This window comes from Oncorhynchus keta, chromosome 29 (genome assembly GCF_023373465.1).
Source record: "Oncorhynchus keta strain PuntledgeMale-10-30-2019 chromosome 29, Oket_V2, whole genome shotgun sequence".
Taxonomy (NCBI): domain Eukaryota; kingdom Metazoa; phylum Chordata; class Actinopteri; order Salmoniformes; family Salmonidae; genus Oncorhynchus; species Oncorhynchus keta.
Window position 1 is genome coordinate 51,292,904 of NC_068449.1, and position 25,004 is coordinate 51,317,907.

At 41.2% G+C, this 25,004-nt stretch overlaps 2 protein-coding genes and 1 non-coding gene across 3 annotated transcripts in view; 1 reads left to right on the forward strand and 2 right to left on the reverse strand.

Annotated features, from left to right (window-relative positions):
* Nucleotides 1-35: 35 nt before the first annotated feature.
* On the reverse strand, nt 36-4,400 carry LOC118363031 (40S ribosomal protein S3a). The gene is made up of 6 exons (XM_035743787.2): nt 4,240-4,400; nt 3,142-3,245; nt 1,988-2,175; nt 1,167-1,375; nt 727-836; nt 36-199 (listed from the first exon to the last, which is right to left on the reverse strand). The coding sequence occupies exons 1-6, from the start codon at nt 4,299-4,301 to the stop codon at nt 72-74; spliced, it is 801 nt and encodes a 266-aa protein (XP_035599680.1). The 5' UTR covers nt 4,302-4,400; the 3' UTR covers nt 36-71.
* On the reverse strand, nt 570-699 carry LOC118363055 (small nucleolar RNA SNORA17). The gene has a single exon (XR_004821330.1). It is a non-coding gene; the product is annotated as a small nucleolar RNA SNORA17 (small nucleolar RNA).
* A 7,109-nt stretch (nt 4,401-11,509) lies between the features above and the next one.
* LOC118374006 (lipopolysaccharide-responsive and beige-like anchor protein) overlaps nt 11,510-25,004 on the forward strand; it is a 217,715-nt gene continuing 204,220 nt past the window's right edge. The window contains exon 1 of the mRNA XM_052485235.1: nt 11,510-12,449. Coding sequence (XP_052341195.1) covers nt 12,267-12,449 — 183 coding nt within the window. The 5' untranslated portion in view covers nt 11,510-12,266. The remainder of the gene's footprint in view (nt 12,450-25,004) is intronic.

Consider the following 25,004-nt stretch of genomic DNA (forward strand, 5'->3'; position numbering starts at 1 on the left):
AACCATCCCATGAACAGAAGACACCAACAGTTGAGTATCATTTACATTTTTTTATTAAATCGGTCAGGCGTTTAGACGGTCTCTTGGATGGGGGGCTCGTAGCCGTCGGCCCTATCCACCTTAGCCCCAGTGTCATCCCCAGAGGGCTTGGCTGTACTGCTGCCACCACCCTCACCGTGGAGCTCCATCAGTTTGCCCACTGGAAGGAGAGAAGAATAACATAAGCACAACACCAGAGTACAACTCAACAGGCTGTTAGACACATTGGATAATGTAGTATCCTAGGCTGCGTTTACACAATCCAAATCTGATCTTTTTGACAATTAATTGGCCAAAAGATAAGAATTTGGCTGCCTGTGAATGCAGCCATATCGGCATATGTTAAGATAGAATTACGTCGTATGGAACCGCTGCCAGATGCTGGGGAGGGGACCTTAGTGGTCATGATTAAAACAAGCTCAGGCAAAGGTGACCTTCAATAACCTTGGTTGTTTTTTAATGCATGGTAAGTTTGACAAAGATCCTGAATAGGCCTTCTTTCACACCATCAATTGTCTAGTATTGTGCCATCTGTCGGAGCCATGATCACGCCAAGAAACCACCATTCTGGGTCCTTGGCGTAGACATAACCCTTTCACTCTCCGCCCCTTATGACACAGGCTCGACACATTGTCGGACTGCAAAGCCTCAAGGGGCAGGATAGGTTTGAGGTTCAGGGTGACTTACACTCAAACTTGGGTTTCTTCAGCATCTTAACCTTCCTGACGTAGACGTCGTGGAGTGGGTAGATTGACTGGCAGGCCTTCTCAATGTCCTTGCCAACGGAGTCAGGGATCCTAGAGGACAAAGGGAAAAGTGAATCAGTAAGAGGGAACCTGCCTTGGCTACTGAAAATGACCAGCTAAGAGAACTAGTTAAATTACTGGCTGCCTTCATTGAATGCCATTCAACTTACTCAGACATCAAAACTTAACTGTACACAATTAAAAATGCAGGAAAAGTGTTCGACACAGCCAACAATTTTGTTTAAATAAATGTGCTTATTCTAACAGCCAAATAATATGCATGCCCATATATGCACTCCATGTTGCATTTCACATGGACCACATCTTCCCAGAGTGCAGAACATTCTATTGAACCAGCAACAGAACGGCGAACGTCCTTACAGCTTGTTGACGACTTCCTTCAGGTCGTTGGTCTGGACCTCACGGGTCATGATCTCCATCATCTTCTTCCTGATCTGACGGACCTGCTGGTGCTGGGCGTACGACGTCTTCCTGATCTGGTTGGTGCGCTTCTTGGTGAAGCCGACGCAGAACAGACGCAGGAGGTAGCCGTCAGTGGTCTTCACGTCCACATGGGCCTCAATCATGGTCTGGCGGGGAGACAGGATGGAGGTTAATGAATAGTTTTGGGTACATTGGCCCCAACACGTGATCATTAACATTACAGGGAAGAGGTTAATTTATAGTATTGAGATTACCCATAATGGTACATCACTTTTGAAGGTGGTGCGACAGTATTAGGATACAATGTTGAAATAGTGGTTTTACATTCCACGTGTGCTGAGAAAACTATGAGGGAAAGGCGGCGCCTTTCAGCATAAAGTTGCAATGACACTTTTTGGGCGACATGACCAATTTCATACACAAATGTGAGTTATAGCTCTGTCATTCTCAATGAAAGGAAGTATGCTTCCTGATCTTAAGTTTTGCATCTTTTACAGACCAGCTTCAAACAGCTAAAAACACAAAATGTTTAGTTATAGAAAATATTACATCGGTTTAACGATTCTCTAAACAATGACTGGTTGTTTTATCAAACTGAAATTAGGCAAATTAAATGGCGGTGTGATTCCTGCTTATTGCACCTTTAATGACAGGATGACCAATTCCCATACATTTTGTACTGTAATTATAAACACATCAAAAACACAATATCTCCACAAATCCAGCTGTGTGTGACATCCACCTGTAGGATTCCTCACCTGCCACTTCTTGACCATGGAGCACATCTTGTCACGGGTCAGGTCCATGCCGTGGAAGTTTGTCAGGCAGTTCTTGCCCTGCACGTCTTCTGAGATCAGCTTGAACTTGCGGAAGGCCACCTCATCATTCTGCAGGTCAGCGAGGCTCACCTCGAACACACGTCCCTTCAGACCATCAGAGGCGATTCCTAGTAGAACAGATTAGTTGATGTGATACGCGGTGAGGCGAATGGAGGCCAAGGCCAGGAACATCAGATCTCTTTACCAGTAGTCAGTTGCAATCATTGGGCCGAAACAATGTCACCATGCATTCCCATTGTGTTAAGTACGGTACAAACAAAACAAAGACAAGACTGACAAGTTGAAACCATTTTAAAAAGGGAAGACTAAAAAAGGACATTACTGACCAACAAACCCATATTTAAACGTAGTTTAAAGACAACTTCAGGACTCTTATTAGTTGGGACTCCGAGTTGTGCATCTTTCGTGTGTTGATGGAAAATAACCCTACCACCATAGTTGGCTTCGACAAAAAAAAACACTCAACAAAAGCACATGTATTATCTCTAGGAACTCCACTTACCAAGACGTAGTGAAATGTGTACCTCACTATTAAATAAATGGTAGATTTTGGGGTAGGAAGTATTGCGTGAAGTGCGTGGTCTAATGGCAGACCGCTGTATAACTTGGCAGGAATATGGTGCGGTTCGGACAAAAGTTGGATACTGATGTTTATTTGATCGCGCGGGACACTTCACTTTGTCTGGTAAATTCCTAGAGATTATACATATGCTTTTGTTGACCGGAAACATTTTTGGCGAAGCCTGCTATACTGCAGTAGGGTTATTAGCCGTCGCCACCCACCAGAACGATGCACAACTCGGGAGTCCAACCAATATACAGACTCCCAAAGTTGTCCCAAAGCTAGTTGAATTAGGCTACCTAACTAGTTACAGTACAAGGTCAGGAGTTCACATTTTAGTCACCTCACTTGAATCAACCCCTAGTTTCCAAACGGTGCTATAATTCCACAGAACCATGTGGCTCTGTCTGCAGTTATTTTGCTGCATGTTAGTCTTCATACTGGTAGCCATCACCACTGAACCATGTGTTGCTTCATTAATCGGCATCATCCGTTGGAGAAACAAACTTACTGGTTCCCTGAGTCCTGGACACCAAGGTCTTGCCAATGTTGCGGATGTTGAACATAGCGGGTGCCTTGACATCATACCAGTCCTTCTTGGAGAAAGGGTCGACACTGGGGATAGAGAAAGTTGTTAAAAAACACACACATATACATACACACCATTTGTAATGTCTTTATTGTTTTTAAACTTCTGTATGTGTAATGTTTACTGTTAATTTTAATTGTTTTTCACTTTATATATTTATCTACCTCACTTGCTTTGGCAATGTTAACACATGTTTCCCATACCAATAAAGCCCTTGAATTGAAAGTAGTGTGGTCAATATCAGTTCTGTTAATCGGTTTTGATGACACAGGCCTATGTAGCTAGCTAAAGAAACTAAGGTTGCAGTCTAGTTTACGCGAAACCAACCAAAGGGCTAACGTTAACTTGTTATTGTCAAATGCTGTTAATGGTATGAACTCAACTTCCAGTACAATCTAACGTGGAAATTCAACAGGCACCTGGCTAATCAATAAAACATGACTGATAGCTAGCTGGTTACTAATGTAAGGCCCAGCTAACTGGCTAAATTATCTTATCTGACAAATTATAATTTTCTCGCTAAAGACGGAAGGGTTGGCACCACGCACATGTAGCCCTGGCTGGCTTGGCCACAATACTTTAATTCTGTTTGACCACATTTCGTAAAAAAATACTTCGTCTAGCTAACGTTGTCCACGTTATGTTCATGGATGACAGTCTGCCATCCTGCTAGCCACCATAGTTACAGGGATGATCTAGTTAGGTAGCTTAGCTTGTTAAGACCGCCTGTAATCTTGCGACATCGGCTGTGTGTGCATTTCGGCATATTTATATAAAATTCTTTACGATATGCAGCCTGTGTTAAGACTTTGACAGTCTCTTACATAACAGTTCAGTGTCGCTTATGCACAAACTCATGAATACTGAATGCGCAGTGAGCCTCGCAGATTAGCAACAGTGACCGGTCGGAGTGCATCCAGTTAAAATCAACCTCATCTTTCACATTTTCAAACTGAAAGTCAATAACCTGAACTTAATAGTGTGTATTGCGTGATTTAACGGATGAATTGCGCTACTTACATCTTCTTTTTGGCACCTTTTTTGCCACCTTTGGTCAGCCTCTTATTCTTGCCGACTGCCATGTTGGCTACAGGGAGTGAAAGAGAAGGAAATAGGAATTATCGCGAGTGTTAAAGACAGAGCTGAGATTCCTCACATCTCGCGACTCGCGATATGTTGAGACCAAGACAAGCACGTTGTCGTTCACTACTGGCCTAGCGTGACATCACAGTCCTTTATTTGATACGTTATAACAACATTTAATAAACTCAGGAAGTGTTTGCTACATTGTAAGATATAGTATTGTTATGCTACAATATTGATATTTCTATCCTGATTCTACTGTATCCACTACAATAGCTGCTTCTTCTGCAAAAGCTAATACGCATCCAAATAAACAATTCATGTTAAACACACCCACTTTGACATTTAGCTCAGTTCAAACGCTCACATGAATGATTGACATTCAGTCTGACACATATATTGTGTTGTGTGTCTGAAATTCTGTAAATAAATACATAATCCAGAATGAATGAATATGTTTTTATTTATTTATTTCACCTTTATTTAACCAGGTAGGCTAGTTGAGAACAAATTGTCATTTGCAACTGCGACCTGGCCAAGATAAAGCATAGCAATTCGACACATACAACAACACAGAGTTACACATGGAATAAAAAAACATACAGTCAATAATACAGTAGAACAAAAGAAAACAAAAAGTCTATATACAGTGAGTGCAAATGAGGTAAGTTAAGGAAATTAATAGGCCATGGTGGCGAAGTAATTACAATATAGCAATTAAACACTGGAATGGTAGATCGGCAGAAGATGAATGTGCAGGTAGAGATACTGGGGTGCAAAGGAGCAAAATAAATAAATAAATACCAGTATGGGAATGAGGTAGGTAGATAGATGGGCTGTTTACAGATAGGCTATGTACAGGTGCAGTGATCTGTAAACTGCTCTGACAGCTGGTGCTTAAAGCTAGTGAGGGAGATGTGAGTCTCCAGCTTCAGAGATTTTTGCAATTCGTTCCAGTCATGGGCAGCAGAGAACTGGAAGGAAAGACGACCAAAGGAGGAATTGGCTTTGGGGATGACCAGTGAGATATACCTGCTGGAGCGCGTGCTACGAGTGGGTGCTGCTATGGTGACCAGTGAGCTGAGATAAGGCGGGGCTTTACCTAGCAGAGACTTGTAACCTGTAGCCAGTGGGTTTGGCGACGAGTATGAAGCGAGGGCCAACCAACGAGAGCGTACAGGTTGCAATGGTGGGTAGTGTATGGGGCTTTGGTGACAAAACGGATGGCACTGTGATAGACTGCATCCAGTTTGTTGAGTAGAGTGTTGGAGGCTATTTTATCGATGACATCACCGAAGTCGAGGATCGGTAGGATGGTCAGTTTTACGAGGGTATGTTTGGCAGCATGAGTGAAGGATGCTTTGTTGCGATATAGGAAGCCGATTCTAGATTTAATTTTGGATTGGAGATGCTTAATGTGAGTCTGGAAGGAGAGTTTACAGTCTAACCAGACACCCAGGTATTTGTAGTTGTCCACGTATTCTAAAACAGAGCCGTCCAGAGTAGTTATGCTGGACGGGCGAGCAGGTGCGGGCAGTGATTGATTGAAAAGCATGCATTTAGTTTTACTTGCGTTTAAGAGCAGTTGGAGGCCACGGAAGGAGAGTTGTATGGCATTGAAGCTCGTCTGGAGGTTAGTTAACACAGTGTCCATATGCATAAACATGGAATTGAGTATAAAATATAAATTAGATCAGCCACTGGTTTTTACTGTGGCAGTGAAATATGATGCACCAACACTTTCACAAATTAACAAAATTCAACTTACAGTTGCTGTCTATGGAGAAATTAGCAGTCATATGAGCAGACCCATAATAACTGAAATAACTTCATATTCATGATGAAGGAAAGACTATTCTCCTGAATTCTGAGAAAATAAACATAATATGGACTTAACTCAGTGTTTTCCAAACTCGGTCCTGGGGACCCCAGGGTATACATGTTATAGTTTTGGCCTAGCACTACACAGCTGATTCAAGTAATCATAATGTAATGATGCGTTGATTATTTGAATCAGATGTGTAGTGCTAGGGCTTAAAAACAAGACATGCATCCCTTGGAGTTTGGAAAACACTGACTTAACTATTCACAACATGTTATGCATGTTATGTTAAACTACTGTATATCTTATATGCATGTTATTCTGTTAAACTATATGTTATATGCATGTTATTATGTTAAACTATATGTTATATGCATGTATATTACTCAATACTATGCACTGTATTACACTATTCAGTCAATCAAGTACACTGCGTGACAGTCAGCCCTGACATGCTGTATTAGTGAACCAACAAGTGAATATTTAATGAAGAAAACAGGTTGAACCTGAATCTCAAACCGTTAACATTCCATGCAGGTGTGTCTGGCTTCCTCCCGTTATTAGGACACTGATACAACTGTGTCACTACAGGGTTAGGGATGATGCCTAGCTGGGCTGAATCTGGTGACAATGTAAACATTGACATACATTCATTCTAGACCTACATTGTCTCTACACTCTTAGAAAAAAGGGTTCCAAAAGGGTTCTTTGGCTGTCCACATGTAGAACCCTCTGTGGACAGGGTTCTTCATGGAAACCAAAAGAGTTCTCCATGGAACCAAAAAAGTTTCTTCAAAGGGTACTCTTATGGGGACAGCTGAACAACCCTTTTGAGTTCTAGATAGCACTATTTTTCTAAGATTGTATACAGTATCTGAAAGGTACTCTTTAATGTTCAACATATGTCCTAATGTTGGTGAGGCCTAATTCGGCCAAATCCCTCATATGGACAGTATACATAAATCATATACATTGTATAAATGAGTCTGAATGTGCATGTTAGAAACACCTAGTGAAGTTTCATTTAAATAGAATTAATAACATTCCTGTCATCTCCTTGTCAGGGATAATCCCTGATCAGGAGAATGGAAGTGGGGGTCTTCAAAGCTCAACAACCATCCAACATGGAGTAAGGTCTTATCTTGTCACTGAAAACGTTTTGAACCACTCATCTGGCTTTAAAATCAACAGGCGCCGAAAATGTTCTTACTCTTGTCACTGAAAACGTTTTGACCTTCTCGCCTGGTTGAAGTCAACCAAAATCAAGAGAGATGCAGCAACCTCTTCTCTCACAACATGCCTCCAAAAACGTTATCTTGATTGCCTGCCATATTGCCTACCTTCTGTAGCATGCTGCTAAAAATCAGCCTCCTATTCAGAAAGGCATCATCATCATCATCATCATCACAAGGATAAATTCACCCACTGGACACACACTGGTTGAATCAACGTTGCTTGCTTTCCAAACTGTACATTTTTCCCACGATGTGTATTTCGACATTTGCAAAAAGGCAAACCGACAGCTACATAGAATATAATCCATAGATGGCAGTTTCCATTGAAATCAGGACTGGCAGCCAATGATAGTGTACCCATGAGTTTAACACTCAATTTGCCAGGGTAAGAGGTTCCAAATCCCTTTTATGCATTATATGTTTATGGCCACAATGCAACAAGCTGTATATTTGGCGTGCATGCTGGTCAAATTGCGGCCTCCCCGACTGTAGGCAACCGCCAAAATAAAGGAAACACTTAAGTGAGGGATACAAAGTGAATGTTATGGTGTGTGGGGTGCAATTTCCTGGCATGGTTTATGTCCACTTGTACAATCTATGCCAAGGCGCACTGAAGTTGTTCTGGCAGCTTGTGGTGACCCAATACACTTTATGCTGGTGTTTCCTTTATTTTGCAGTACACTGTATGCACTTCTGATACAATTTAACTGATATATCCACCGATATTTTTTTGAAACTATTGATCCTCTGTGGCTATATTATGCTCGTCACGGTCGTTGTAAACAGGAGACCAAGGCGCAGAGTGGTAAGCGTACATTCTACTTTTATTAACCGAATGCAACACCGAACAAAACTAACAATACTAACAAAACTAACCTTGAAGCTAATATGGCTAGTGCAGACAGGAACCTAAACATAGAATAAGAACCCACAAACTACCCAAGGAATATGGATACCTAAATATGGTCCCCAATCAGAGACAACGATAAACAGCTGCCTTTGATTGAGAACCAATCTATGCAACCATAGACATATAAACACCTAGACTACAAAAACTCCCAGACATACAAAAACCTCTAGACAATAAAAAAACCACCCTCGTCACACCCTGACCTAACCAAAATAATAAAGAAAACAAAGATAACTAAGGTCAGGGCGTGACAGCTCTCTGGGGTATTTTGAACATTGAGAGCAGGCTCCTGTGGTTGGATTTTTAAAAAACGTACAGTGCCTTGCGAAAGTATTCGGCCCCCTTGAACTTTGCGACCTTTTGCCACATTTCAGGCTTCAAACATAAAGATATAAAACTGTATTTTTTTGTGAAGAATCAACAACAAGTGGGTCACAATCATGAAGTGGAACGACATTTATTGGATATTTCAAACTTTTTTAACAAATCAAAAACTGAAAAATTGGGCTCAAAGTAAATCCAAGCTTCACGCAGAATACATTTCTTAAAGAAAACAGTCAAGAGGATGTGTTTTCGAACTGTATGGTTTTAGAAGCCTTTATTTGTTCAGGATATTTAAAAAAAAATATTTCCCTCAGGTATTGATTTGGAAGGATATAATGAATGTTCATCCAATCAAAAAATGACAGCACTTTGGCACAAAGCTGTGTGAGTAGCTGAATTCATTCATGCGTTGTGGAACACAAAAGACAAAACAAGAAAAGAAAATGTTGTAAATGAAATGTGTATTTAATTTACATCATCAAGGTTGCAGTTCAACAGCACACTATGAAATACAAGTTACTATATCAACACTCTCTCTGACTTTCATTTTGTATGTTACCTCAGGTAAGTCAGTGCAAATGTGTCTTGACTTGAACCCACTCAACGTAGCCTGCATGTAAATTAAAACATTGCACTGTAGTAAGCACTTGTATTTCAGGTCACTGCTACTGAGACCAACCTTGACTTTGGCTACGTCCCAAATGTAACCCTGTATTCCCTTTACAGTGCACTTCTTTTGATCAGAGCCCCCTATTCCCCATAGGGCTCTGGTCAAATGTAGAGCATATTAAAAGGAACAGGGTGCCATTTGGGACGCATCATCTGTCTAATGCTGGAACTCAAGTGACTGCCTTGTGTCCCAGTGTCCCCAGGGAGAGGGACTGCTTGTGAGGTCAAAACAATTGTGGCGCTGCCTGACTCCTTGGCAACAGCACTAGAACTGTGTCCTAAAATGGCACATTATTCCCCACACAGTGCACTCCTTTTGACGAGAGCCTTATGGGCCCTGGTAAAAAGTAATGCACTATATCGGGAATACTGTGCCATTTAGGATGCAGCCTAGGACTGGGAGGCATCCCACATTCCACTGAGCAACTGAAGTCATCCTGTATCAGAGCCTCCTAGGAGATGAGAGGAGACACACATCTTTATGATGCAATAACGATCTTTGTTCAAATACATTGCATTTGATGTTTGCTTACATTTCAATCATACATAGGCTATTCAATATACGTAGGCTAAATGAAATAGAAACCTATCTGACAATGTATCTATTTGGTCTCATAAACGTCTTAAACAAGTTTCAAGTTTTAATGTCACGTGCACAAGTTACAGTGCAATGCCTTTCTTGCAACATGGGTCAGTGACTGGAAGAGGCAGGAGAAGCATCGCTGTCACATCGTTTTAATGTCTGGTTTCTATCACCTCCGGTTGCATTACAGCTGTCAATGTTCCACTGCATGGACTGTAGAGAGAAGCATCACAATTTACATATCTCATGTGAATATGACTTATATATTTTTTTACAGCAGGACATTATTTTGTCTACTCTTATTTTTTTTAGCAAAAATATAAACATGTTTACAAATGTTTCCCCTTCTACACAACTATAAACATGGTTGCATAATGTGGGTAGATAATGTCTAAAGTCTGCCTATAGGAGAAAATAAACATTACATTGACAACCATTATTACAGCCCAATCCTTAAGAGTTTTTATAAGCAATTTGTTTAATGCAAAATCTCTGGTATGTCTTTGAGTGCACTTCAGACAACCAACCGGCTGCAATATGAGGCGAAATTGTACATTAGACTCTATTCCTTTGGAACCCAATGTTTGTGAAGCCCTGCTCGTTTCCTGCATTATGAGCCTCCCCTCTGTCCCTAACATGAACAAGTCCACAACGCCATCCACCTGGGCTCCACCTGAGACCATTGAGATATATCAACGCCTGAGACACCCTGTCGAAGTCACTCGATGCCCACTGCGCATGCTCCACTCATTACTGTTCTCTGAGCAGCAGGATATTATGCTGGCAGCACGATCGCGGATTTTTTTCCCCCATAAATAAGAGTCCCCGGTTAATACATGCTAAACTTTGAGAAAATCAATCTATGGCGGTACAACTGTTTTTCACAGCATTGCAACCAATGTATTGATTTTCTTGTATTATTTATGCATTTATTTAGAAAGTTTAAACAAATACTGGAATGTTGAAAGCTATTGTGTAGGCTGAATTTAAAGAAATACACGTTTAATAGAATACAAACATATGTTATTGGAATTATTCAATAGAGTCTGCAAAACTTAAATTGGTCTCTTGTGCTAGGCAACGAGTCCTTTTTGGGTTGTAGAGACTACCTGTCTCATATAAACTGTGGTGGGAAATACTCAGTTTCATCTCTACTAACCAAATATAATTAGCTTTGGCGGTGGACTGTGTCGCACAGCCGGCTGCTGGCTTTTCACTCCCCCCCCCCCCCATAGCCAACAATGCAGGACACTGTTATAGACTCTACATGGGATACATATTGGCTTGTAAAGATTACTTTTCTACCTGCCTCAGGTAAAGTTTGGTGTGTCAAATAATCGGTTAATACTCAGCCAGCAGCAGACCGTGTGACACAGTCCCCTTCAAAAAGGACACATATTTGGTTATTAGAGACCCTACTGAGTATTTTCCACCCCACATTAGCTGAGACATGTATAAAAGTTACCTCTACTGTATGTGTATGTAGGTCTTATATTTCTTTTTCTTTTTTTTTCTTCATAAATTACCTATTGCCTTTTCTTGTTGGCACAGTAAAAGTGGCCATTGATTCAAATGTAATATATTTTGAATTGTAATATTTTGAAATGCGGGCTTTTATTTTAAAGGTTTCCTCGTTACCATACGAACATTACGTCATCATTTGTGCCGCTGGCAGAATACTGGTATAATACTGTCATGGCGGGGAAGAGCTGTAAGCAGGGGGTAAATCAGGAAGAGAAAGCGCTGTAAGTGGGTTAACACTGAAATTTGAACAAGTCTAGCAGTTTTTAGGGAAGGACCGAGTGGATGACTGCTGTCCCTTGTCGAGCACCACTGGCGCTGTTGCGGTACTTGAGCCACGTTTAGGAGTTCTTGCTCATGACAGCACTCTACCTGTCAAGCCTGCTGTGACAATAGCAAGTTCTACTGCTGTAGCCTGGCTGGACTGGTGAAGAAATGAAAGTCGCAGGTGCCTCTTATATTTTGACAGAGGGGAAGAAGGGCAAGGTCTCTGCGACTTGCCTTTAGAACCAAATCTTATTTAAGCCGGTCAATTTTAGTGAACGGTTTTTGATGCATTATTTCATTCGCCTCCTCAAGTTTCTGACCGGGGGAGAGGAGTTCTACATGGAAACGCAGTGACAACTCCAATGTCGCGGTGTCATCGGCTAGAAATCAAACCCTCATGCTCCTGTGCCTTTCGCGGACTACAAAACATACTTTGTTGACTCGAAGGCTTATTTTGGGAACTGTGTTGAAAGGGGAGGGAAATATTTTCGTTGTTTACCTCCAGACTGTCGACATAACTGGAAAGAGGATACCATTGATTTTTTTTCTTTCACCGACTTTCCTGTATCACATTACCGCCTTTGGGGGTGAACAGGTGCCTTACCTGTTACCGCCACCTGTCCTCCTGTAGCAATGGCTAGCGAGGAGACGCCTGGTGCTGGGCGACCAGACGGGCAAGGTGATGGAGCTGCGGCGGTGTCGCTCAACCCTGGGATCCCAATCCGAGGAATCAAAATGAAATTCGCTGTCCTCGCCGGCCTGGTGGAAGTTGGGGAAGTTTCCAACCGGGACATTGTGGAGACCGTCTTCAACCTGGTAAGCTGATTATCGGAAGCCACACTCTAATCTAAATAGTCCCTGGTAACCGTCCATAGAGGATCATGTTACACTGTCTACCAACCTGCCTTTTCTATTTTTCTGGTACACCTTAGGCTACATCCTGGCCACAATATGTGTTTATAATGAAGGCTATATTGTGACTCGGTTACTTCATTAGCTAGCCTACTATATGGTCCAATAGCTGAGTACATAATATTTACTTTCCATGATAAGGTAACTAGAGTAGTAGGCTATGCGGAACAAGGCTATAGCCTATTCGTTAGAAATGTGTGGGCTTATAGTGCATAAGAGTTTTCTTTGTAGAATTTGTATGGTGATGGAAATGCTATATTGGTTTTTATAAATCATTACGTTGAAAAGCTTTGTAACTAAGCAGCGAGGCATGATCACTTTTCTTATTGTTCATACAGGATGCAATGTGCATGGGTTTATCCTGTTCATAGTTTAGAAAAATAATGTCTATAGCCATACAGTGGAGGTGTCGTAATACCCATAAAACCTAGCCATCCAGGGAAATGGTTCCAATAGTTTTTTCCACCATCCATTTTTCCCATAGGGGATTTTAGAAACATTTAAAATAAGGTCTGTGTTTTGTGTAGGCTTACCCTGGCGTGGTGTTTTGATAGCCATGTAAGGTGAATATATTAATAAGTCACTTTATCCTAGAGAGATTTACACGGTTATCAAAATGTCACGCCAAGGTAAGCCTTCATGAAACAAGCCCTCATTTGAAGTGTTTCTAAAATCCCCAATGGGAAAAATGAATGGTCGAAAAACGATTGGAACTATTTCCCTGTTTGACCGCTAGGTTTGATAGGTATTATGACTCCTACTGTGGCACTCTATAAGTAGTAAAGTGACACTTTAGTAATAGTTCTACAGTGGGAGTGTAATAGACACAAGTGCATACTTGTTGGACTATAAGTATATGGGAACAGGGCCTACATGATATCTCTGTCATGATATCAGTTTGTTTAAAAGAGGTGTGTCATATTTCATGATAGTCTGCTCAAATTGCACAATATTATTCTAAGGTATCTCTGCAAGGTCTCTCTCTCTCTCTCTCTCTGTCATTGGTTGGCTGCAGACATAGAGGCTCAGGTCTAGGAATGAATGAAACTAATAGAGGATAGGCTAGTGAGTCGCTGAAGCAGAGCATGGAGGGTTAAGTGGAAAAAGAGCAGGAAAGGCTTGCAGTTAATGAGAAAGGGAGGAAGAACTGCTTTGTCACTGTGGCAACACAATGGAGTCACACACACACACACACACACACACACACACACACACACACACACACACGGCACCGTGTCCCTCCCTCCCTCCCCACGTGAACACTAAAGTCCCTCAGTCAGCCCTCACCCTCAGGTAGCCGTGAGGAAAGTGGATAAGTGTCTGGCTGCTGGAACAACGCCCTAGCATTTAGAATGCTGTTTCAAATGTCATTCCAAATATAGAATTCCAAGCATGATTTTTTTTTTGGGGGGGGGTCAAACATTTTTTCTGTCGTTGATGTCTTTCAGTTGAACGATATCACAGTGGTACTAGTTTTATGCTCCGTCGTGTTTCCGAGCTCGGTTTTCAGCTATGTGCTGCTGGCCTGCACGGTGTGAGATAAACCCAGAAATATTACCCTCCGGCGACGTGTCTGTTATAAAGTGCATATTCATGATCGTTTCTTTATCCAGAGAGAAGACATAATTGCAGTACACAGAAATGAGCAGTAGAGACAACCTGCCAGGTCTCCGATGTGCCAGAGTGAGGGGATCTCTCAGGCTGTGCCTGCATCCCACATGGCACCATATTCCCTACATTCTGCTGAGAGATCCCAAATGGCACCCTATTCCCTACATTCTGCTGAGAGATCCCAAATGGCACCCTATTCCCTACATTCTGCTGAGAGATCCCAAATGGCACACTATTCCCTACATTCTGCATTACTTTTGAACAGAGCCATATGGCACCTAGGTCAAAATTAGTGCACTATATTTTTTATTTAACCAGGTAGGCAAGTTGAGAACAACTTCTCATTTACAATTGTGACCTGGCCAAGATAAAGCACCTTATTCCATATAAGGGAATAAGGTGCCATTTGGGAAACAACGTGAGTCCCTGTGCCTACTGATGCGTTTGTACCCGACCTGTCTCCCCTCCATTCCCTCTTGTTTGTTTAGCATGGCCAATGTCATTTGAGGTTTTTGAGACATGGCACTTTGCATTTCATGCTCTGTGCTCTTCTTTCTGATCTCTCCTTCACACACACACACACACACACACACACACACACACACACACACACACACACACACACACACACACACACACTCTCTCACTCTCTCTCACACACACACACACACACACACACACACACACACACACACACACACACACACACACACACACACACACACACACACACACACACACACACACACACACACACACACACACACACACACACACACACACACACACACACACACACACACACACACACACACACACACACACACACACACACACACACACACACACACACACACACACACACACACACACACACACACACACACACACACACACACACACACACACACACACACACACACACACACACACACACACACACACACACACACACACACACACACACACACACACACACACACACACACACACACACACACACACACACACACACACACACAAAATTTGCAGTCGCTCCGCAGATGACTTATACACCCATTGTTAGGTCAAAGACACAATACATTTTTCCTCAAACAACTCTCTCTCAAATGAATAGGATATCCAGCCAGACTTAGGATAGTGCAAGGGATCATGGGTAGCGTAGCATTCTGAATTAGGGCTGTCCCCGACTAAAAAAAATCTTGGTCTACCAAGAGTCGTCTGTTCTTTCGACGAATCGATTGGTCAACATTTTTAAACGTGTATTTTTCCATATGTAGACACATCCTATGTGTTTTATTCAAATAAACGATATGCACTGAGCTTATCTGGCGCTTTCAGCGCACTGTTTGATGAAATAATTAAGATGCACAAATGACTAGAGGGAGCCGACCTAATTGATTTGTTTGTGCTCAGACTTGCTGTGCTGTGTTAAAGGACAGTGAGTGACTGTGTGACTAGCATTCATTGTCTCTCTCCTCCATGTTGCAGTGACCACTACTGAACTTCAACAGTGTTTATCCTGCTGTCCATGTTGCTGAAGCTGCAACATAATTACAGCCATTTCTGACTGAAAAGTTCTATTACCAAAATCCCTCATGTTTAGGAAAAACATTCCCTATTCCCTCAACTAGTGATGCACCGATATGACAGTTTTGGCCGATACCGATATTTAAAATTTTAGCGGCCTTTTAAGCATTCTAGTGCAGTTAATTAGTTAGACCACTGTGCCCATGTGTGTGTTAAGGCACTGCATCTCAGTGCATTAGGCGTCACTAGAGTCTCTGGTTCGAATCCAGGCTGTATCTCATCTGGACATGATTGGGAGTCCCACAAGGCAGTGCACAGTTGGCCCAGCGTTGTCCGGATTTAGCCGGGGTAGGCCGCCATTGTAAATAAGAATTTGTTCTTAACTGACTTGCCTAGTTAAATAAAGGTCACACACACGCACAAGATATTTTGTTGTCATTTACGTATGTCCCCATTACCAGTAAAACATAATCAAAACCTATTTCTTTCACTTACTTGCTGTGCTGTTTCATTGTTCATTTGTTCAGTCATTTCATTCTCAACCAGGATTTCTATAGAACGCTGTTTAGGTCTTTGCGTGTCAAAAAAATACTATTTACCACTATTTGACGTGTCAAACAACACTATTTGATTGGTCAACAAGCTTATTTGACACATCAGGACCTGAATATGACTGCACATCACATAATAATTGAACGCGTTCATAATTTTTTTACGTGTTGATTACACTCACTTGTATTTCATATGTCACAACGATTCATCGATACAGCTATGATGCTGGTAAAGTTGTCTCGGGCACCTACAGTGTTGGTGAAAAAAAAGCTAGCTAGCTCATGGATGCAAACAATGTTCTTCCCCAAAAACATAGCGAAACGTCATCTGTTTCAGGAGCTATATGGTTAGTTAGCTGACTATATAGCTAGGTGTCATCCTCTAAAAATAACCCTAATTTATATGACCGTTCTTATTTGATTAATGGTGGTCGGAAGCTAGCCACAATAAGGATTAGCCGCAATAGTGGACTTTGCGGTTAGCCTTCAAACTAAAATATGGCATAATACTACTATTTGCATCACTTTCAATGACATACTTTTATTTTGAAGGCAAACCGCAAATTCCACTATTGTGCCTAATCCTTATTGTGGCTAGCTTCACAACCTGTTCTGGTTACTGTGCTACTGTATCTATTGTATTTATTTTGACATGCAAAGACCCAAACGGCATTCCATAGTATGTATGTCATGAAGCTAATAGCACTGACACTATTACTGTGTAACTCCGGTAGGGCAACATCGGAAAAATAGCGCACTTGGTAGTGTTTACCGGTGCAGAGAACAGTTGATTGTCAAGGGCAATGAATTACCATTATTTTGGCTTTAATGGATATCGCCTTTGAGTTGTATTGCTGACATTTTTTTACTCTCTCAAATGACTGCTGGACTTGTTGACTGCTCGATCCACACAGCAGACATTGTGGGCTAGTTTAGGAATGCTATGTTGCATGTATATGGCAAAATTTGACGTGATGTAATATCCCATGTACCTTCGTTATATAGGTAGGTATGCACGTCAGCTTTGACATCGGTTTTGCACATTGGCATTAAACTAGACATCCGATTCCGATATGTTCACCGATATATCGTGCACAACTACCCTCAACCCTTGCACGTGACCAATAGGGCCTGACCTATAGAATATTATAACAAACTCTGAACACGTGACAATAAAATGGGTACAGGGGACGTGACAAATAAACTCGAAACAGGGCAATGTACTTACTGGTTGCTCAGAAGGTAAAGGATGAAGTCAGATCTGTGGTATACATTTGACTAGTTGTGGAAAATACTGGAGATCAAGACAAAGAAGGTCATTAGCAAGCGCTGCATCCATGTTATGTGTGGCGAACAGGTGCTGTTAGATTACAGTATCATTTTTTGGACTGTTTGGAACAATGTACACAACACTAAATAAATTATCAGGTTACCAGAGAGTCTGTTGTAATATTTACTTTTGTAAAGCCTTTATTACGGCAAAGATCAAAAACAGTTACATTCATAAATTAATGCAATTTCTGAAGTGGAACGGTTTGCTAATTATTCCAGAATCACTTTATTTTATTTTAAAACGAAAATACTTGATTGCATTTAAAATCATGACTGATGTGACGACGTGTGATAATATGAATGAATGATTGATTGATGCTGTAGCCTATATAAGTATTGAAATATAGGCCGTAAGTAAGTTACGGTATTAAGACTAAACAGGATGTGGTCTTTGGCCTACAGCTTGGTGGTTATACAAGGCTGCTATACTAAGCCTACTGATGATAATGACATGACTTATTATTATTATTATGATCATGACGATAATAATAGTAATAAGAAGGAGATCAAGAAAAAGAAGGGTTATTATTATAACTTTGCTATTATACACACAGCAATATGGTCTCGGAAGTTGCGGCAAGAACCGCCGACAGCCATCACTATCCAATGCGGGAGAAAGCACGTTTGTTATAAAATAATTAGTATTAGTATTGCACCATTGTTTTTATGTTATAACCATATACAATTCAGTAGCACATGTCTTAGTGATGGACTGCCATCCCCACGGCCTCCACAATGGATCAGTCCACTCAGACAGGTGTCTTGTACACCATGAAATTATTCTTGTTTTTTGCTACTGTTCGACTAAAGAAATCTCGATCGACCTGTTGATACCTTCCAATTGGCGCCAGATTTTCATGCAAATATTATAAAATCTGCATAAAGAAAATATGCGCATTTTCCCACCAGTGGTGTTTTACCAAACTGACTCGTTGCGGTTAAAATTCAGTGCGTGATGACGTAGTGCGCAAAACATGTAATTTCTTTGTACCAAATAAAAATCCAAAGTTCATTGTGTTTCCATTGCATTTTCATCTCTACCGATAGTTTTGTCACAAACTGTTGCGTTATATAGTGTATGTGCCAACTCTGGTCTCTGCATGTGTGCTCTAGCCAACAGCTGGCAGATACAGTGCTGCTAGGCTAGTGTACATGATGACATTATGGATAAAAGCGAGAATATATATATTTTAAAGTCGTGTTTTTTATTTATTCAATAGAGTGATCAGGGAAGTGCAACTATAGTTTTCCTTTGAAAAATACATCAGTGCAACACATTAAGCAGAAGTGGCTTCATTTTTTAAATCAGATGACAACAGAAGTGCAACACTATTTGACTAGCAGCCACACAAGTAAATGATCTAACAATAAAAAATATATTTTTTGTGTGTATATACGATGCATGGCCATCGTAGTTCTAATGTTTATCATAGAAAGAATGTAGCCAGCTACATTTGTTTTGCTTGAAGTTCATCTTGCATTTTAGCAGAGAAAAGCAGGTTACACCTAGAAAAGTGGCTACACATCAGTCAGAGCACTGTCTCCTGATAAAATTCCCGTTTGTGAATTCTCATCAGAGTAGAGAAGTGCAAGTGAAGCACCAAATTATCCTGACGCCGAGCACAAATTGCAATAAAGAGTATTTTAGATCTGCATTTACAAAACGCAGCAAGATGTGTCTTATGCGTTTTATCATTTTGTTTTTTGTTTTTTTTTCTGCGTGAAATACTCTGTGTTAACACGACCCCTGCATTATGGACAATAGCTAGGCCTAGCTATAGGTCTACCTCAGGCCGTCGCACTCAGCCAGGCAGCTTGATTTAACTGCGCCTCCCCACTCACTGGAAGCTGAATCGTATGCCAGTCTGGCTCTGCTCTGTAAACCATTGACTCAGAATGACTAAGACTGCTGGGCTCTGCTCTGACACTGGAGATGGGGGATTTGGCTCTGTGGAATGTCACCTGGGTTTTACTCCAAGCCAGGTCGCTATGGCTGGGCAGGCCCATGATAGCCTTTTGTAATGGTTGCCATGGAAACCATGCATGCGAACAGGCAATCAGGTTCCCCTCTCCCTGATGCTGTGGAGTAGGTGAAGTTTCCCCTAGATGCTGGGTCAGTTTTGTATTTTTCCCACTAATAGTTAAGTTAGGATTGGGGGAAGGGGAAACTGATCCTAGATCTGTACTTTGGTGAAACCTCTGAGCGAATACTGTAGTGGATATCCCTGTGCTTCCTGGTCAAGGTTGTTAGAGAGTTAGAGTAACTACTTGGTGCATATGTGTGCATTTTCTATTTCAATTCTCATGCAGAGGGACATGGCCTTTGTTGTACCTTGTGCTTTCATTCATAATTCAAATATTTCTGAACTTCTATTTGAGTTCGTTTGTAGGCCTCTGTCTGAATCCAATTGTTGCATTCAGTCTTTATAGAACAGCTCCTCTTGTCTCAGATCTCATAAATATTTCAGCCTGCGCTCCTGTATTCAGTTTCCTCAGTAGAATGTCATAGACACCTGAGCTGCATGTAGTCAGTTTCCTCAGTAGAATGTCATAGACACCTGAGCTGCATGTATTCAGTTTCCTCAGTAGAATGTCATAGACACCTGAGCTGCATGTATTCAGTTTCCTCAGTAGAATATCATGCATGTATGTATTCAGTTTCCTCAGTAGACCTGAGCTGCATGTATTCAGTTTCCTCATAGACACCTGAGCTGCATGTATTCAGTTTCCTCGAGCTGCATGTAGTCAGTTTCCTCAGTAGAATGTCATAGACACCTGAGCTGCATGTATTCAGTTTCCTCAGTAGAATGTCATAGACACCTGAGCTGCATGTATTCAGTTTCCTCAGTAGAATATCATAGACACCTGAGCTGCATGTATTCAGTTTCCTCAGTAGAATGTCATAGACACCTGAGCTGCATGTATTCAGTTTCCTCAGTAGAATATCATAGACACTTGAGCTGCATGTATTCAGTTTCCTCAGTAGAATATCGTAGACAGCTGAGCTGCATATTACAGAAACCCTGTTCCTTTATCTGAATCCTGACCTTCAGTGTCTCTGCTTAGTTGACTGTGGCAGAATCATTTTTTTTATTTTGTGATGTCATCAGGCTTTCATGTTCTTTCTCGTGTGTGTGTGTGTGCACCGAATATACAGATGTCGCATGTCTCTCCTGTTCTGTTGGGGTGATATTGATGACGGGGTCCTTCTCCTCGGCAGGCTGCCTGTCAGGAGAGAAATTAGGTGCTCCGAACTAGAGCATCTCCTCTCGCCGACGCTTTAAATAGCACACACACAATATCACATTGTACAATTTCTACTGAGGGCACAGGGAAGGAACAAGGCAACTACTCTCTCCAGGCGTGCTCTCTCCTTCTTTCTCTCTCCTAATCTTGACACATGAATGATATCCTATCTGCTCCCTCTGTCACACACAAGACTTATTCTACCTCTGTCTCTTAGGCTCTCTCTTTGTCTCTCTCGCCCCCCCCCCCCTTTTTTGCTGCTAATCCCAATAGGATAGTTCTGTATTTTCTTTCAACACCTCCCTCCTCTTCTCTTCCCTCCTTTAATATTCCCTCTTTGACTCTGTATCCACAGACAGAAAAGATTCAATCACACAAGCACTCCATTTCTTTGTGAAGCTGTGCTGTTTCACATTCCCTCGCTGTAACTACCTCCCTCCTGACAGAAATTGGCCTGATATTTTTTTTTTAATAATGTGAATGAAAGTCTAGTAGGCCTTCTGCTGCTGCTGTAATCGTGTTGAAGGGGACGGTTTTGAAGGCCTGGATGTATCTCGGCCCAAACTGGTTTTAATCAGTTTAGGGTTTGAGACCATAACACTTGTATTTGTGACCCTTTGACTTGGCAGCGAGACACCAATGTTTTAATTGGTCGCTAGGTTCACAATTTGCTTATTTATTTATTATCATAATTTACTCAAACCGCAATTGGTATGCAAACCAGCTATTAAAAATGTTGGTCCGATGTCTCGGATGAATCTTTGTGATGCGCAATTGTAATCATGCTCTTTTTGAATGAACATTCCCCAAAAACAACTTCCCATTTTAAATGTTGACTGCAAAGTCTACCCGGCAGAATAATATCATGATGACTTGTTTTGCAAACTCTGCCATCACATGTAGCCTACACTGTACAAAAGCACCGCTAGCCAAACACGAGGCACGCAATTTAATTAAAGGACAACTACACTCTCCACCTTTTTTTTCTCTCCCCCAGACCTCAAAAGTGGTCTCTTGATGTGGTTTAAAAATACATTGTTGTGGTTTCAGAAAGAGGGTTTGAAGGAGACCTATAATACTGTAGGCTCAAACTTGTTTTAGTCAAATTGTTATGTGTCCATTTTCTGCTTAACTACCATCATGATGACTGGGTGTTTATTTAGCCAACAGGAGAGCAGATAATCACCTACAGTGCTTCAGTCATCCTCTCTCTGTGCTGACAAACATACAGACTTGGGGACAGCTCAGAGGATTTAGTATCCTTAACTAGAGGTCGACTGATTATCATTTTTCAACGCCGATACCAATACCGATTTATTGGAGGACCAAATAAAAGCCAATGCCGATTTAAAAATGTTTTTTTTTTAAACATTTGTAATAATGACAATTACAACAATACTGAATTAACACTTATTTTAACTTAATATAATACAATATAATACATAAAATCAATTTAGCCTCAAATAAATAATGAAACATGTTCAATTTGGTTTAAATAATGCAAAAACAAAGTTTTGGAGAAGAAAGTAAAAGTGCAATATGTGCCATGTAAGAAAGCTAACGTTTAAGTTCCTTGCTCAGAACATGAGAACATATGAAAGCTGGTGGTTCCTTTTAACATGAGTCTTCAATATTCCCAGGTAAGAAGTTTTAGGTTGTAGTTATTATAGGACTATTTCCCTCTATACCATTTGTATTTCATTAACCTTTGACTATTGGATGTTCTTATAGGGACTTTAGTATTGCCAGTGTAAGTGTAACAGTATAGCTTCCGTCCCTCTCCTCGCTCCTACCTGGGCTCGAACCAGGAACACATCGACAACAGCCACCTTCGAAGCAGCGTTACCCATCACTCCACAAGGGGAACAACCACTCCATGTCTCAGACGTTTGAGTGACGTTTGAAACGCTATTAGCGCGCACCCCGCTAACTAGCTAGCCATTTCACATCGGTTACACCAGCCTAATCTCGGGAGTTGATAGGCTTGAAGTCATCAACAGCGCAACGCTTGAAGCACAGCGACGAGCTGCTGGCAAAACGCACAAAAGCGCTGTTTGATTGAATGCTTACGAGTCTGCTGGTGCCTACCATCGCTCAGTCAGACTGCTCTATCAAATCATAGACTTAGTTATAACATAATAACACACAGAAATATGAGCCTTTGGTCATTAATATGGTCAAATCCGGAAACTATCATCTCGAAAACAAGACGTTTAATTCTTTCAGTGAATTTTTTTAATCATTATTTTTATTTATTTTAATTTGACCTTTTATTTAACTAGGCAAGTCAGTTAAGAACACATTCTTATTTTCAATGACAGCCTGGGAACAGTGGGTTAACTGCCTGTTCAGGGGCAGAACGACAGATTTGTACCTTGTCAGCTCGGGGGTTTGAAATCGCAACCTTCCGGTTACTAGTCCAACGCTCTAACCACTAGGCTACGCTGCCGCCCCGGAACCGTTACGTATTTTATCTAACGGGTCTAAGTCCAAGTCTAAATATTCCTGTTACATTCCTGTTACATTGCACAACCTTCAATGTTATGTCATAATTACGTAAAATTCTGGCAAATTAGGCGGCCCAAACTGTTGTATATACACTGACTCTGCGTGCAATGAACGCAATGGAAGTGACACAATTTCACCTGGTTAATATTGCCTGCTATCCTGAATTTCTTTTAACTAAATATGTAGGTTTAAAAATGATATACTTCTGTGTATTGATTTTAAGAAAGGCTTTGGTGTTTATGGTTATGTACACATTGGAGCAACGATACGCACCGCATTGATTCTATGCAACGCAGGACACGCTAGATAAACTAGTAATATCATCAACCATGTGTAGTTAACTAGTGATTATGATTGATTGATTGTTTTTTATAAGATAAGTGTAATGCTAGCTAGCAACTTACCTTGGCTTACTGCATTTGCGTAACAGGCAGGCTCCTCGTGGATTGCAATGTAATCAGGTGGTTTAGAGCATTGGACTAGTTAACTGTAAGGTTGCACAATTGAATCCCCCGAGTTGACAAGGTAAAAATCTGTTGTTCTGACCCTGAACGAGGCAGTTAACCTACCGTTCCTAGGCCGTCATTGAAAATAAGAATGTGTTCTTAACTGACTTGCCTAGTTAAATAAAGATGAAATAAATCAGCCAAATCGGTGTCCAAAAATACAGATTTCCGATTGTTATGAAAACTTGAAATTGGCCTTAATTAATCGGCCATTCCGATTAATCGGTCGACCTCTATCCTTAACGCCTTCCTCTGGTGTCTCTCTTTACACTTTGATGGGACAGACGTGTGTCAGCTAATAGACCAAAGAGCCTCTGAACTTGGCCTTCATAAAATGGAGCTGTCCATGACTTTGTCTGGCTTAGATGCTATTCAGCATAACTGCTGTGGTTGAGAGCTTCAGGTTCCTTGGTGTCCACATCACCAATAAACTATCATGGTCCAAACATACCAAGACAGATGTGAAGAGGGCACAAGAAAGCTTATTCCCCCTCAGGAAACTAAAGAGATTTGGCATGGGTCCTCAGATCCTCAAAAGTTTCTACAGCTGCACCATCCTGAGTGGTTGCATCACTGCCTGGTATGTCAACTGCTCAGCCTCCGACCCCAAGGCACTATAAAGGGTAGTGCGTGCGGCCTAGTACATCAAGCTCCCTGCCATCCAGGACCTCTATACTAGGCGGTGTCAGAGAAAGGCCCAAAAAGACTCCAGCCACCCTAGTCATAGACTGTTCTCTCTCTGCATTGTTGGTTAAGGGCTTGTAAAGTAAGCATTTCACCTGTTGTATTCGGCACGTGTGACAAATAACATTTGATTTGTGGTGTTATTGATTTTGGTTGTGGTCTACAATGTTGCTTCAAGTCAGATCTATAGAGGTTAAACAGAAAGCTATTTAAATTCAATAATGTGACATTGTCCCCATGGTTACCATGGCAGCCCATCATTTGAAAGGCTATTATTTATATATATATATATATATATATATATATATAATGCATTTTTGCTGCCACTTTTAAGAGGAAGGCCAAATCTAATTATCATTTAATGTTTCTCCCCTTTCATTTTCATAAATGTTGACAAATGCCAACGTCTTTAACTTTCTATGCCAGACCAGGCTTACAGACTTCTACCTTCAAGCTACACTGTAGTTTTATATTGTACAGCCTATTGGAAG